The 15,957-nt window shown below is 41.9% G+C and overlaps 1 protein-coding gene across 8 annotated transcripts in view; it reads left to right on the forward strand.

Annotated features, from left to right (window-relative positions):
- The window catches only part of ptprfa (protein tyrosine phosphatase receptor type Fa), a 634,875-nt gene that overhangs the window by 476,692 nt on the left and 142,226 nt on the right, over positions 1–15,957 (forward strand). For all 8 annotated transcript variants that reach the window (XM_068036905.1, XM_068036906.1, XM_068036908.1 and 5 more), the window contains 3 exons: positions 3,416–3,669; positions 5,525–5,615; positions 12,183–12,392. In XM_068036905.1, coding sequence (XP_067893006.1) covers positions 3,416–3,669; positions 5,525–5,615; positions 12,183–12,392 — 555 coding nt within the window. The remainder of the gene's footprint in view (positions 1–3,415; positions 3,670–5,524; positions 5,616–12,182; positions 12,393–15,957) is intronic.

Consider the following 15,957-nt stretch of genomic DNA (forward strand, 5'->3'; position numbering starts at 1 on the left):
TCAAGTCAGTTGGGAGGGCTCCGAAAGGCTGAGGCAGAGTTCCCCTTGCCTTTTTGGCCCAGTGCCGGGAGCCCCGCCAGCATGACTAAATTCAGCCATAGTGTGATCTGTGGTTTCCCATAGAAGTTGTGAGCCACTTCAGTATAAAGAAATTTAAAAAATAGTCTTACCTACTCACCTTGAATAGTTTTTTCGTGTATCTGGACAATAAGGGTTTACAATAATTCTGAAGTTTGAAATTATGTAGCATATTCAATTTAGGTTTTACTCCAAGACCTGCCCCTGAGCTGGTGTCCATTAGCGCTACATGGAGACCAAAACAGTGCATCAGTATAAATCTTGGAGGGTAGTATACAAAAGGTAATGTAAGAGGGCCTTTCTCATCTTAAGTTTTCTTGTAGTCCTTCTTGACTGAGGTGCAATTCATTGCTTGAAATGTTTGCCATAATTTTGCTTGCTGTCTTTAAAAATGTACTGTAAAAATTAGTATTCATTTCAGATATTTTGATTGCTGTTCCTATTTAATGTTTTCCGCTACATGTGTGGAAAGATGCAGATTAGCACTAGTGAATTGGAATCTTAAGCTTTTCTCACCCAATTGTTTAGCAAGTGGAAGAAATACCAGTATGTTAATATGGATCACTAGGGCTCTGATATGCCCAAGCTGTTGATTTCACTTATTATTGAATCAAGCAATGAAAGAATTGGCATCTGTGATGGCTTTATCATCAGGGGAACTCCATTTATTGGACACATGGTTCAACTTGGTCCAATAAGTGAAAGAAAGGCTGAAAATATACTTCTGAGATCCCTGGCCTGGTATCTTTGAAGTCAATTTTTGAAACTATCATCGATTGTCATAAAAACCCATCTGGTTCACTAATGTCCTTTAGGGGTGGAAATCTGCTGTCCTTACCCGGTCTGGCCCACATGTGACGCCAGACCCACGGCAATATCGTTGACTCTTAACTGCCCTCTGAAATGGCCTATCAAGCCACTCCGTTGTCAAGGGCAATTAGGGATGGGCAACAAATGCTGGCCTTGCCAGCGATAACCACTTCCCATGAAAGAATAAAAGAAAATTGACAGTTGCTATTAGTTGCTTGATTTGGATAAAGTGTGACATGTTTTTCTCAGTTCACTAGTTCTTTTGTTTGTTCTGCAGCTTGACTGGATTCCATGAGCTGAATTTTAGTAGTGCACTGCAAATCGCGGCGGCGGGTTTTGAAGTCAGCAGCCCTCCCGCGTGGAGTGGCCGCCGCAGAGCTCCCGTGATATTTTGTGCGGGGGCTTATTAACATGGAGGGAGCGGAACAGCCACCCCCAATGACGTACTTGGCATTCGGCGCTAGTGCACAAGCGCCTGTGCCATTTTTAAAGGGCTTCAAGCCCTTAGTAGAACTTTAAAATTTAAAAGGAATGAACGTGTAAAATTAAAGTTACACATTAAATAACATCTTTACTCCACTCACCCACATCCCCAAGGAATAATCGATTCTTTAATAGCCTATTCCCCCCAAAAAACACTTTTATTCAGATCCCGACCTTCCCCCCCACAACCTTCAATAACTTTAACCCTCAACTCCTTCCCACCATCACCTCCAAAGAGTTTTCCCCACTCTCTTTTCCGCCCCCCCTCCCCCCCCCCCCCACCCCGTCCTGAGAATTTCACTCCTTCCTCCTTCCCGCCAGTGTCACACCTCATCGGCCAGCAGCCGGGATATTGGCGTGGAACGGCCGTCGTTACTAGGTAAGTAATTATTCTTTAATTGTAATATAATTTGAATATTTAAATTAAGGCCCCGCTGCCAACCGAGGCCTTGCAGTCACCAGTAAAATGTGGCGGGGCCTTCCTGATGTTGGGGATCGTGGCGGGCCTCTCCCAGAAGAATTTTACGGGACCCCCCCACCACAACCCCCGACGTCAAAGGGCTGGTATAATTCAGCCCCGTGAGTTTGTCGTCCTCGCATAAAAGTATTTCTTCAAGGAATCGTTGTTTGAAGTGTTGCAGAGAAGTGAAGTATTCTTGGCTTTTACTGCTTTGAAAGGGACACTGAGAAATAATGTAGAGGATCGTAATCTAATGAAATCTGCTGTTTGCTCTTGTTTCTGTGTAGTTTTTACTCAGTAACCCTACTTTCTAGCCAGAGATATATGGTACGTCATTTTTATTTGTCCATCAATCAAAGGGAGTGAGAGGAGTATGAGGAATATTCTATTTTTATTCAGCTTAATGAATTTATTGTTTACTTAGTTTAAACTACTTTCCAGATTACTTCACACCTCAGATTGTATTTCAGTATATAGGAATTGTGGGCTTGCCTTTGAAAGGAGTCCTTTATGCTCAGCACAATTAAGTGTCTGGAGAGCACCCAAACTGTAACAGCATCTTCATGTATCTGAACATATGAGACATTCGGCACTGGAAATGCAGTTATAAATATAAGTTGTATTTCTACATATTTGTTCTTCTAAAAAACGTGGAACAGTTGCCAGGCAAAATCAAGCCAAAATTGCTGGAAATTAAAGGCCTCAAGTTGAACTTTGGGCAGGTTTCCAGCAGGTGGGTGACGAGGTGACTTAGAAACTCACCTACTGCTACAGAAACCAGGCCCGAGCTATTTTAATTCCCGGGTCTCACTTAAATCTTGGCAGTCGAATTTCTCTCCAGCGACCCGGGTTCAGTTCTGGGTACTGCCTGTGCGGAGTTTGCAAGTTCTCCCTGTGACCGCGTGGGTTTTCGCCGGGTGCTCCGGTTTCTTCCCACAGCCAAAGACTTGCAGGTTGATAGGTAAATTGGCCATTGTAAATTGCCCCTAGTGGAGGTAGGTGGTAGGAGAATTGTGGGGATGTGGTAGGGAATATGGGATTAATGTAGGATTAGTATAAATGGGTGGTTGTTGGTCGGCACAGACTCGGTGGGCCGAAGGGCCTGTTTCAGTGCTGTATCTCTCTATGTATCCACTGTATCTATATATGTATGAAATGGGCAGAAAATCACATGACTCACAGGCCACCCTACAATGCATGGTGTGTGGCAGGAAAGGGACATTTTGAGCAATGAGATACATTGATAACCCAGATAAATTTTTATATAAAGAGGCTGATCTAACATTTTTACCAGTTACCTGGAAAGAAAAGTGGTAGTTGACAATTTTAAACCATGCAGTAAATATATTTTTTTATATTGTAACTGAATACATTTGGTTTAATTGTGAAATTGCAATCCAGTAATTGTAGTTAGTAACAAACTGCTGTAAACTTGTTTTACAACCTGATAGTCTGTATCATGCTGCCTGTTTTTATAGCACACTTGATGTTGATCACCTGCTTCGATAGAAAGCAAACAGAAAAGAAGTTAAATATGACCTTTTGATATCAATTTATTACTAGTCCTTTTTCTTCTTTTCTCAGATCCTGTATAATGGCCAAAGTGTAGAGGTAGATGGACAATCCATGCGAAAGCTTATTACAAAGCTTCAGCCTGATACTGAATACTCCTTTGTGTTGACAAACCGTGGGAATAGTGCTGGTGGGCTACAGCAGGTGGTATCAATCCGTACTGCTCCTAACTTGCTGCAGACAAAACCAATCGTATACAGCAAGAACATCCAGGATGGCAAGTTGCCAATCAACTTGCCTAAGGTCCAGACCACATCCATTGTCAAGTAAGCTGTGAGCGTGTTTAAGAATTAATTCACTGGACTTGTGAAACATGCATAGAAAGTTGCAGTCTGTTATGGCTTGGCCTTTTTTCGACAAATTATTCTACCTCCATCATTTGTAGGAATTATTAAATTGATTTATTTATTGGGCTGAATTTTATGAGTTCTCCGGCATTGGGGTTCATGGCGAGGGGAGCCGGAAAATACCTCCAGGAGAGGCCCGCCACCACCACCAACGCCAAGAAAGTCCCACTGCATTTTACCGGCAGCTGCGAGGCCTTGGTGCGGCCATCCCCGCCGCCAAGCAGCGGGGCCTTCATTTCAATATTAAAATTAAGTTAAAAAGATGCAAATCAATTTACCTTGCCCTGGCGGCCATCCCACACTGATATTATGGCCGCCGGCTGGAATTCCCACACCTTCAGAACTCCATTTGGAGTTCCAAAGCGTGACACTGGCGGGGACGGAGGAGGAGTGAGAATATCAGTGCGGGGTGGGGGGAGTAGGAAAAATACTTTTTATTGGCTGTCGGGATGATGGAAAGGGGTTGAAGGGCAAATGGTACGAGGTTGGGGGGGGGTAAGTACAGGTTGGGAATAAAGTTTATTTTTGTCATATAGGCCTAAAAGAAACATTGCGGGGGTGGGGAGGTGGTTGGGAAAGGCCCTCCAGCGTTTGTTTACTTTTTAAAAATATATTGTACAGGAATATAACTTTACAAATTGAAAGCTTTTCTAAAGGCTTGAAGCCCTTTAAAAATGGCGCCGGATGCCATTGCTGGGAACGGAGCGGCCGCCCCCTCAACATCATCAGGGGCAACCGCTCCACCCCTTCCATTTAAATGAGCCCCAGCGCGAAATATCGTGGGGGCTCAGCAACGGCAGATCCGCGCAAGCGGTCTGCCAAGATCAGAGCGCATCGCCACGATTTGCGGCACGCGCATAAAATTCAGCCCATTGTGTTCATAGCTCAATTGTATCAAAATGTACAAGGCCTCTTCAGACAGAGGCTGAGGATTACAGTGTGCACCATTTCATAGTTAGCTGATCTTTTTGTGTTGTGACATCATTGTAACCCTGGCAACCAATGTACCTATTCCTATTAAAAATGCATACAGATGTGTTTAATAGATTAATATTAAATTATTTTAGATTACATGTCTATCTCCCGATGAAATTTGTGAATGTTGCAATTTGAAATTATACAGCAACTTTTATACATACAATATCGCTTATTATAAGACATTGTTACTAGGGATCTCCCAACATGCCTTTGAAATCGGTAAATCCAAGAAACGTTCACAGGCAGCACTGTAAACTGTTAGAGACTGGGTGGTCCCTTCCCGTAGCTGTAGTTAAAATGGCTTGCATGTGGCATTGTCATTCAAATTAGACTCCTGCTCCTCTGGGACATGAGTTTTCCCATGCCTGAGTTCAGACATGTGAAATGATGGCCAGGAACCTGGACGGCGCAGTGGTTAGCGGCGCAGCCTCATAGCTCCAGCAACCCAGGTTCGATACTGGGTACTGCCTGTGCGGAGTTTGCAAGTTCTCCCTGTGACCGCGTGGGTTTTCGCCGGGTGCTCCGGTTTCCTCCGACAGCCAAAGACTTGCAGGTTGATAGGTAAATTGGCCATTGTAAATTGCCCCTAGTGTAGGTAGGTGGCAGGGGAATTGAGGGAAGGTGGGGATGTGGTAGGAATATGGGATTAATGTAGGATTAGTATAAATGGGTGGTTGATGGTCGGTACAGACTCGGTGGGCCGAAGGGCCTGTTTCAGTGCTGTATCTCTAAAATAAAAACAAAACCTGTCTGGAATGCTACAGGATCTCCTCACCCTATGTAATCTCTTTTTCAGGTGGTATTTTATTGTAGTGGTACCACTTGATAGGACTCCGCGTGCTGTTACGGACAAATTGCAGAATCCTGAGGAGATGGACCTTGATGATGTAAGGCTTTGTAATCAGAACCACATGGCCTGTGTTTCATGCAATTGTGATGTTCTGTCATTTGGGTAGTTTATTATAAGTCAGTTGCCTGACAATTTAAATTTACAATGAGAGTTGGCAAATGTGTACAAAGGCATCTGTTTGATAGTAAATGGGACAATGTCTCATTTTAATCCTTCTCCACCTGTCCCCCACATCCCAACCATGTGACTATAATATGATAGAATTTTACATTATGTTTGAAAGTGAGGTCGTTCAATCTGAAGCCAGGATGTTAAATTTGAACAAAGGAAGGTATGAGGGGCAAATTGGCTGAGGTGGATTGGGAAAATACATTAAAAGGTATGACAGTACATTGGCAATGGATAGTCTTTAAAGAAATATTACATAGTTTACAGCAACTATACATTCCTTTAAGACACAAAAACTCCAAAAGTAAAGGCAGTCAACCATGGATAACAAAGGAAGACAAGGATTGTATAAGATTAAAAAAAAAGGTCTATAAAGTTGCCAGAAATAATAGTAAACCTGAAGATTGGGAGGATTTTAGAAAACAGCAAAGGAGAACCAAGAAACTGATAAAGAAAGAGAATAGAATATGAATGTAAGGTAGCAAAAAATATAAAAACGGACTATGAAAGCTTCTATAGGTATGTAGAAAGGAAACGTTTGGCTAAGCCAAATGTGAGTCCATTACAGGCAGAGTCAGGAGAATTTATAATGGGGAATAGAGAAATGGCAGAGAAGCTAAATGATTGCTTTGTGTCTGTCTTCAGAGAAATCTTCCAGAATTAGAGATCCAAGGGATTTAGGGGAATGAGGAATTGAAGGAAATTAGTATTAGTAAGAAGGTTGTATTGGAGAAATTAATGGGGCTGAAGGTTGATAAGTCCCCAGGACCTGATTTGTACATCCCAGAGTGTTGAAAGAGGTAGCTATGGAGATAGTGGATGCATTGGTGATCATCTTCCAAAATTCCATAGATTCTGGAGCAGTTCCTGCAGATTGGAAGGTCACAAATGTCACCCCACTATTTAAGAAGGGAGGGAGAGAGAAAACTGAATTACAGACCTTTTAGCCTTACATCAGTCATTGGGAAAATGCTAGAATCTATTCTAAAGGATGTGATAAATGGACACTTGGATAATAATGATCTGATTAGGCATAGTCACTGACCCGAAACGTTAACACTGCTTCTCTCTCCACAGATGCTGCCAGACCTGCTGAGTATTTCCAGCATTTCTTGTTTTTATTTTAGGCATAGTCAACATCGATTTATGAATGGCGAATCATGTTTGTCGAATCTGTTGGAGTTTTTTGAGGATGGTACTAACAGAATTGATAAAGGGGAGTCAGTGGACATGGTATACTTGGATTTTCAGAAGGCTTTTGATAAAGTCGCCCACAGGAGATTGGTTAGCAAAGTTAAAGCACATGGGATAGGAGGTAATATACTGGCATGGATTAAGGATTGGTTAACAGGCAGAAAGCAGAGAGTAGGAATAAACGGGTCATTCTTGCATTGGCAGGCTGTGACTAGTGGGGTACCACAGGGATCATAGAGTCGTACAGCATAGAAACAGGCCCTTCAGCCCACCGCGTCCATGCCGACCATATTGTCTATCTAAACTAATCCCATCTGCCTGCATTAATTCCATATCCCTCTATGCCTTGCTCATTCAAGTACCTGTCCAGATGCCTCTTAAATGTCGTTACTGTTCCTGCCTCCACCACCACCTCAGGCAGTTCATTCCAGATACCCACTATTCTTTGTGTGAAAAATGTACCCCTTTGATCCCCTTTAAACCTCCTCCCTCTCACCTTAAATCTATGACCTCTAGTTTTAGTCACCCCTACCAAGGGAAACAGACACTGGCTATCTACCCTATCTATGCCTCTCATAATTTTATATACTTCTATCATGTTCCCTCACAGCCTCCTTCGCTCCAGGGAAAACAGACCCAGTCTATCCAATCTCCCTTTATAACTCAAGCCATCCAAACCAGGCAACTTCCTTGTGAATCTTTTCTGCACCCTCTCTAGCTTAATCACATCTTTCCTGTAGTGCGGCGACCAGAACTGCACACAGTACTCCAAATGCGGTCCAACCAACGTCATGTACAACTGTAACATGACATCCCAACTCTTGTACTCAATGCCTCGGCCAATGAAGGCAAGCATGCCATACGCCTTCTTCACCACCCTGTCAACCTGTGTTGCCACTTTCAGGGAACTATGTACTTACACCCCAAGGTCTCTCTGCTCAACAACACTCCCCAGGGCCCTGCCATTCACTGTATATGTCCTGCCCTGGTTTAACTTCCCAAAATGCATCATTTCGCACTTGTCTGCATTAAATTCCATTTGCCAATCCTTGCCCACTTTCCCAGTTGATCTATATCCTGTTGTAACCTTAGACAACCTTCTTCACTGTCCACTATACCAACAATTTTGGTGTCATCTGCAAACTTACTAATCATGCTCCTTACATTCACATCCAAGTCATTAATATATTTGACAAACAACAGAGGGCCCAGCACTGATCCCTGCGGCACACCACTGGTCACCGACCTCCAATCTGAAAAACAACCCTCCACTACCACCCTCTGCCTCCTATCACCAAACCAATTTTGTATCCAATTGGCTAGCTCACCCTGGATCCCATGTTTTCGAACCTTCTGGACCAGCCTACCATGCGGGACCTTGTCAAAGGCCTTGCTAAAGTCCATGTAGACAACGTCCATCGCCCTGCCCTCGTCAATCCTCTTGGTCACCTCCTCGAAAAACTTAATCAAATTTGTGAGATATGATTTCCCACGCACAAAGCCATCCTGACTATCCCTAATCAGACCATGCCTTTCCAGATGCATATAAATCATGTCTCTCAGAATCCCTTCCAATAACTTTAGGGCGGCACAGTGGCGCAGTGGTTAGCACCGCAGCCTCACAGCTCCAGCGACCTGGGTTCAATTCTGGGTACTGCCTGTGTGGAGTTTGCAAGTTCTCCCTGTGTCTGCATGGATTTTCTCCGGGTGCTCCGGTTTCCTCCCACAGCCAAAAGACTTGCAGGTTGATAGATAAATTGGCCATTATAAATTGCCCCTAGTATAGGTAGCTAGTAGGGGATTATAAGGACAGGTGAGGATGTGGTAGGAATATGGGATTAGTGCAGGATTAGTATAAATTGGTGGTTGATGGTCGGCACAGACTCGGTGGGCCGAAGGGTCTGTTTCAGTGCTGTATCTCTAAATCAAATCAAAATAAATCAAATCAAACTTTTCCACCGCTGATGTAAGGCTCACCAGCCTGTAGTTCCCTGGCTTATCCCTGCTGCCCTTCTTAAATAAAGGCACAACATTAGCTATCCTCCAGTCTTCCGGTACCTCACCCGTGGCTAATGATGATACAAAAATCTCTGCCAGGGCCCCAGCAATCTCCTCCCTTGCTTCCCATAGCATCCTAGGATACACCTGGTCAGCCCCTGGGGATTTATCCACCTTAATGCGCTTCAAAACCTCCAACACCTCCTCCTTTGTAATGTTGATATGCTCCAGGATATCGCTGTTCCCTCCCTTGAACTCACTAGCTTCCATGGCCACCTCCGCGGTAAATACGGACGAGAAGTATTCATTTAAGACCTCGCCCATTTCCTGTGGCTCCACACATAGATTGCCACACTGATCCTTAAGGGGACCTACTCTCTCCCTAGCTACCCTTTTACTCTTAATATACTGATAGAATCTTTTAGAATTCTCCTTTATCTTATCTGCCAGGGAAATCTCATGGCCCCTTTTTGCCTTCCTAATTTCCTTCTTAGGTGTAGTCCTACATCCCCTATACTCCTCGAGGGACTCGCTCGATCCCAGCTGCCTATACCTGACATAGGCCTCCTTCTTTGTCCTGACCAGACCCTCAATATCCCTCGTTAACCAACGTCCCTAAACTTGCCAGCCTTGCTCTTCCATCTAACAGGAACATTCCGGCCCTGAACTCTTCCTATCTCACTTTTAAAAGCCTCCCACTTGCCAGACATCCTTTTACCTGTAAACAGCCTCTCCCATTCAACTTTTGAGAGTTCCTGTCTGATGCCATCGAAATTAGCCTGACCTCAACTGAGGACCAGTCCTATCCTTTTCCATAACTATCTTGAAGCTAATAGAGTTATGGTCACTGGTCCCAAAGTGCTCCCCCACTGACATATCAACCGCCTGCCCATCCTCATTTCCTAAGAGGAGGTCGAGTGTAGCCCCTTCTCTCGTAGGGCTATCCACATACTGCTTCAGGAAACTGTCCTGGACACACTCAACAAATCCTTCCCCATCTGATCCCGTAGCACTAAGGCAGTCCCAGTCAATATTAGGGAAGTTAAAATCACCTACTATTACAACCCTATAATTCCTACACCTATCTGTGATTTCCCTACATGTATGCTCCTCCAATTCCCTCTGACTATTGGGGGGGCCTATAGTATAATCCCATCAAAGTGAATCACCCCTTTCTTATTTCTAAGTTCTACCAATATGGCCTCGCTGGACATTCCCCCTGGGATATCATCTCTAAGTACTGCCATGATGTCCTCCGTAATCAATAGAGCAACTCCCCCCCCTCACAGAGTTCACACTCACCAACTGTTCACAATATGTATCAATGATTTGGATGTGGGGGCCAAATGTAGTATTTCCAAGTTCGCAGATGACACAAAACTAGGTGGGAATATGTGTTGTGAGGAAGATGCAAAGTGGCTTCAAGGGGATTTGGACAGACTTAGTGTGTGGGCAAGAATGTGGCAGATGGAATATGTAGAAAAATGTGAGGTTATCCACTTTGGTAGGAGGAATAGGTGTGCAGAGTATTTCTTAAATGGTAAGAGATTAGAAAATGTAGATGTACAAAGGGACCTGGGTGTCCTTGTCAATAAGTCACTGAAAGCTAACATGCAGATGCAGCAAGCAGTTAGGAAGGCTAATGGTATGTTAACCTTTATCGCAAGAGGATTTGAGTACAGGAGTAGGGAACTCTTGCTTCAATTATATATAACCTTGGTTAGACCGCACCTGGAGTACTGTGTGCTGTTTTGGTCCCCTTACCTAAGGAAGGATATTATTGCCATGGAGGGAACGCAATGAAGATTCACCAAACTTGTTCCGGGGATTACAGGACTGTCCTATGAAGAGAGATTGGGGAAACTGGGCCTGTATTCATTGAAATTTTCAAAATACTTTAAGGGATAGACAGGGTAGATGCAGGCAAGATGTTTCCCCTGGTTGGTGAATCTTGAACCAGGGCTCACAGTCTCAAAATAAGGGGGAGGCCACTGAGGACAGAGATGAGGAGAAATTTCTTTACTCAGAGGGTTGTGAATCTTTGGAATTCTCTACCCCAGAGGATTGTGGAAGCTTAGTCATTGAGTATGTTTAAAGCAGAGATTGACAGATTTCTAAATACAAATGACATAAGGGGATGTGGGGATAGTGTGGGAAAAAGGCATTAAAGTGGATGATCAGCCATGATCATATTGAATGGTGGGGCAAGCTTGATGGGCTGAATGGCCTACTCCTGCTCCTACGTTCCTATGTTCCAACCAAAATTTGGATGACAACTTACTTCTTGATTTGCAAGGGGCCAACTATCCCAACAAAATGAAGAAAACTACACCTAAACCACAACAGTGCATAGTCTAACGTTCTTGCTCAGTTGTCAATCTGTGCTTACAAATAGACTAAACCACTCATCTCTATGGGAGAAAATGCATCCAGCAATGCTGACCTGTTCAATCTCAATGCAATCCTTGGACCTTTTCACTCACTTGTATATCAGCCCTCGTCTAGAACAAGACCTCAGCAATAATTAGCATGTGGGAAAGTCCTCCTTTTCTCCAGCTTTTAAAAAGTTTTGTTCAAGTTCTATGAAAGTTAATAGTCCAGAAAAATATTCATTTTTCCTTTCTGTTCTTTTGTGCAAAGTTTTAGAAGATTTATGGAATTTTTATTCAGTCAGAGTTCGTATAAGGTCATTGCTGGTTGACTGGATTTTAATTGCTGGTTCATGCCAGCACCAAGATTGTAAATTTGTGTTAAATGTTATGAAGTAAAGAACCATAGGCTTAAGAAAACAATCTTCTAGGTCCAGTTTGACGATAGAGATCATTTGCTGGAACCGCTATGCTAAAATGCAAAGCTAAATGATGCATATACATTTTCATTGTTTAGTTTTTTTTCCCCAGGCTGTGTACTGTTACTGGCCATGATTGCAGCTCGGTGATCTCCCAACTTTCTGCCAGTATCTGACTAATCAAGAGTTGTGCATGAACTTCCCATCCAGCATTTTTGTCTTCCTTTTTTGTGGGGAAACAGTTAACCTCTGGTACTTACACAGATCACATAGCTGAGAATGGGAACTATGTGGGTTTTTATTAACTTGATTTTGGCAGTGATAAGCAGGATAAGCACGTGCCTTGTGCATCCTAGGACTAGTGAATCTGTGTTGTGTTGTATTGTGACTAGATAGAATAGTGCTACAAAAGAATTGGAGAAGTTTCTAAATTGCATTTTGTATGTATATGTTTAGCTGTTTGAAGGGATAAGCCAGCAACATAGTATCCGGCAACGACGTCAGTCTGAGAGACCAAAGCCGTATATTGCTGCTCAGCTGCAGAAACTGCCAGACACATTCACGCTTGGAGATGAACAGACCTATGGAGGGTTTTACAACAAACCACTCTCTCCCAACCACAGTTACTTGTGCTTTGTTTTGGCAGCACTAGAGGAAAAGGATGCAGTAAGTATACCTATGGTGTTTTGGAATTTTTGGAACTTTAATTTTCTTGCTTACTTGAATAAAATTTCTGAATGCTTCCTCAAATAAATTAAGATGGAAAATTTTTTGTGTTACATACAATGAATGTTTAGTGAGGTGGTCCAATTACTGAATGAAACCATACTGTTGTCTCAGTCAATCTATTTCTGTGCTTTATTTATTTTTTATTTTATTTAGAGATACAGCACTGAAACAGGCCCTCTGGCCCACCAAGTCTGTGCCGACCATCAAACACCCATTTATACTAATCCTACATTAATCCCATATTCCTACCACATCCCCACCTTCCCTCAATTCCCCTACCACCTACCTATACTAAGGGCAATTTATAATGGCCAATTTACCTATCAACCTGCAAGTCTTTGGCTGTGGGAGGAAACCGGAGCACCCGGCGAAAACCCACGCGGTCACAGGGAGAACTTGCAAACTCCGCACAGGCAGTACCCAGAATCGAACCCGGTCGCTGGAGCTGTGAGGCTGCGGTGCTAACCACTGCGCCGCCCAAGACTACCCTTTTCAATTTGCTTCTGTGACAGCAGAAAATAAAACATCCAACTTTAATTTTGTACTATTTTCTGAAGCCTGGGCTACATCTTGAAGGTTGTATTATTGCCTCTGTCCAGATGTGACTATGAGTATGAGTGCTATGTATTGGGTATGATGACTTTCAGCAGCTTCTTATAACACCAGTAGTGGAGTCAAGCGAAAATGCTGTTTTGCAATAAAACTGTCCCAAAATTAAAATCATAATTTTTAAATCTGCTGCTGGTCTTGGCATCACCAGCTTGCTATGATTACTGCAGCCATTCCTTTCTCTGTGATTGCTTGTTTGGCCCTCACGCATCCATCCACTTCTTTACAAGGAATGCTATATCCATGAGCTCCCCTTTCAGTGCCATTTTTCTGACTTCTAAAGTGTCAATGAGTCTGTAGCTTTTCGCCATAAGTTGGTGTATAACTTAATGCACAGAATAATTTCTACTTCCATCACATAGTGTGTCAGCCATGGCTCAGTTGGTAGCACTCTTGCCTCTGAGTCACAAGCTTCTTGGTTCAAGTTCCACTCCAGGGCTTGAGCACAAAACTCAAGACTGACACCCCAGTTGCAGTACTGAGGGAGTTCTGCACTGTCAGAGGTGCCGTCTTTCAGATGAGATGTTAAACTGAGGTCCCATCTGCCCCTGAGGTGGGTGTAAAAGATCCCTAAGCACTATTTTAAAGAACAGGGGAGTTATCCCTAGTGTCCATGCCAACATTAATCCCTCAATCAACATCACAAAAACAGATTAGATGTTCATTATCACATTGCAGTTTATGGAAGTTTGCTATATTCAAATTGGCTGCTGTGTTTCATACATTACAATAGTGAATACACTTCAAAAAATTTTCGTTGGCTGCAAAGCGTTTTGAGATGTCTGGTAGTCATGAAAAGCACAATACAAATGCAAGCTTTTTTTCTTTATAATGTTTTCACTGCCTTGCACTGTGTAAGCACAATTCTGGACAGTAAGGTATTGATTATATTCCACTCATTGCAGTACTTGATTGCGAATTCATCCTTATGTATGTCAAATTTCTGTACAATATTTTGTTCTTCAAAATCACATTTCTCATTATGCTTTGTACTTTTTTCTTAGAGAACCATCATGACCATGTATTTTCATGTGTACGCATTTAAAATTCTCAATTATTTTGTAAACATTTTGCATGAATTACTCTCTTGAACAAGATTTTAAAAAATTCTCAGCAAACGAAATCAAAGTGGTAAATTTGCAAAGTCTGAAGAATATTAATTAGAAAATATCAGTAAAACATAGTGGTAAAAGAGGTCGAGTATTCATTTATGTAGCCATCGCAATAAGAAAATGTTCCATCTTTGATTTATATTAAAGTTTGCAAAGAGTTATATACCTGCTGCAATCGTAAATGTTTTGTCATAAGAACTTGCTCAAAATGTTTATGTAGACATCAAGATGCTACTTTTCTGCTAAGATTCGTAATAGGCTCACATGCAGCTCTGAACTTATTTTTCCGTAATGGCTCATTAGGACTGGTCAAACTCTTCATTATTCATCAGCCCAGAATGCATTCAGTGTAGGGTCACACAGCACCAAAGAAAAATTGGACACTAAATTTATCTGACAGCAAGAAAAAACATTCTTCTGTATTGAATTACAGTTTAATGTCATATTTCAGCGGAGACCAGCTTGCACAGGCAATTAGTTCTGTAGTGTGAAGTAATGCCAAGGAAAGTGATTTTATCAGGCTCTTGAGATTTATAAATAAGGGAAATATAAAATCAGTTGATGGGTTTTGAAATTTATATAAATGTTGTAGTAATTTGGCAGTGTGAGGACTTGTTGATTGTTATGAGTGGCTTAATTCCATGCTTGGAGAGGCCTCATAACGTTGCTTAATTACTGAGTTTTTGCATAGATTGCAAGTCAGATATAGCACCTGTTAGCTGAGAAACTAGTTAAATTTTCCATAGTATTACCAATCTGCTTTTCTATCATTTCCTGTGTTTTTCAATCACTGTAATTCCTCTATCTCCATTGTAATTAGGAAAGAATTATGTTAAATCCTCATTTCAGCTAAGAACTAATTTACCAACTCTACTTAGATGAGATTTCTGTAAATCTAAAGGAAGGGAAGTGGGACGTTATATTATTTGAGCAGCACGTCCACATACTGGGAGGATACACACTTGTAGATCAGATTTCTGTATAATATGGAGGAGAAAATAGGACAATATGTTCAATTTCTGTGTTTGGATTGTGTTTGTTTTGCTGTTTCTCATCCTACAAAAGTATGTCAAGACTCAGGATGTTACAGTGGGATTATTTTACACATTTTTGGGAATCAAATATATATAATGTTGGACAACAAAAAGGGAATAGCTTGTTTGGTTTCAAAAACTACTAGCTTTTATAACCATTAAGCATTAATCCTGCTTCTTCATTGAGGGCTATTATAACAATTGAGTGTCATTAAAATTTGAACTGATACAAGCTGGACTTTGAGATGCCTACACATGAAGCAATCATGATATATCACGTTCCTTTATTCAGTTTTAAGTATTTTATTTTGCATTCTTTTTTTCACCTATTTTGACCCAATATATATCAAACACAGGTAACGTAGAGGAAAGATTAGATGCAGGATAAAGAATCTTCTGCAATTTCGAGCAATGTTCCTTCAGTCCAATTAAAAAGGCATCACCTGGTGTACCTACACAAAATTCCATTGCCGATATTGGCTGTCCTTGTGATTACTTTGATTGAAACTGTAGCTTCATGTTCATGTTTTTCTCTGAAGGAGCTATCCATTTAGTCCATTTCCTCTGCCTTTGTCCCATACTCTTCAAAAAAAAATTCTTCTGAATATGGATTCTACTTCCATCATTGTTTCTGGCAGGGCATTCATTATCCTAACAACCCTATATGTAATGAAAATAAATTGTCAAGATAAGTTTATGCTCCCTAATCACTGACTGACCAGTGGAAATACTTTTCCTCATTTACCT

Source organism: Heterodontus francisci, chromosome 8 (assembly GCF_036365525.1).
Source record: "Heterodontus francisci isolate sHetFra1 chromosome 8, sHetFra1.hap1, whole genome shotgun sequence".
NCBI lineage: Eukaryota > Metazoa > Chordata > Chondrichthyes > Heterodontiformes > Heterodontidae > Heterodontus > Heterodontus francisci.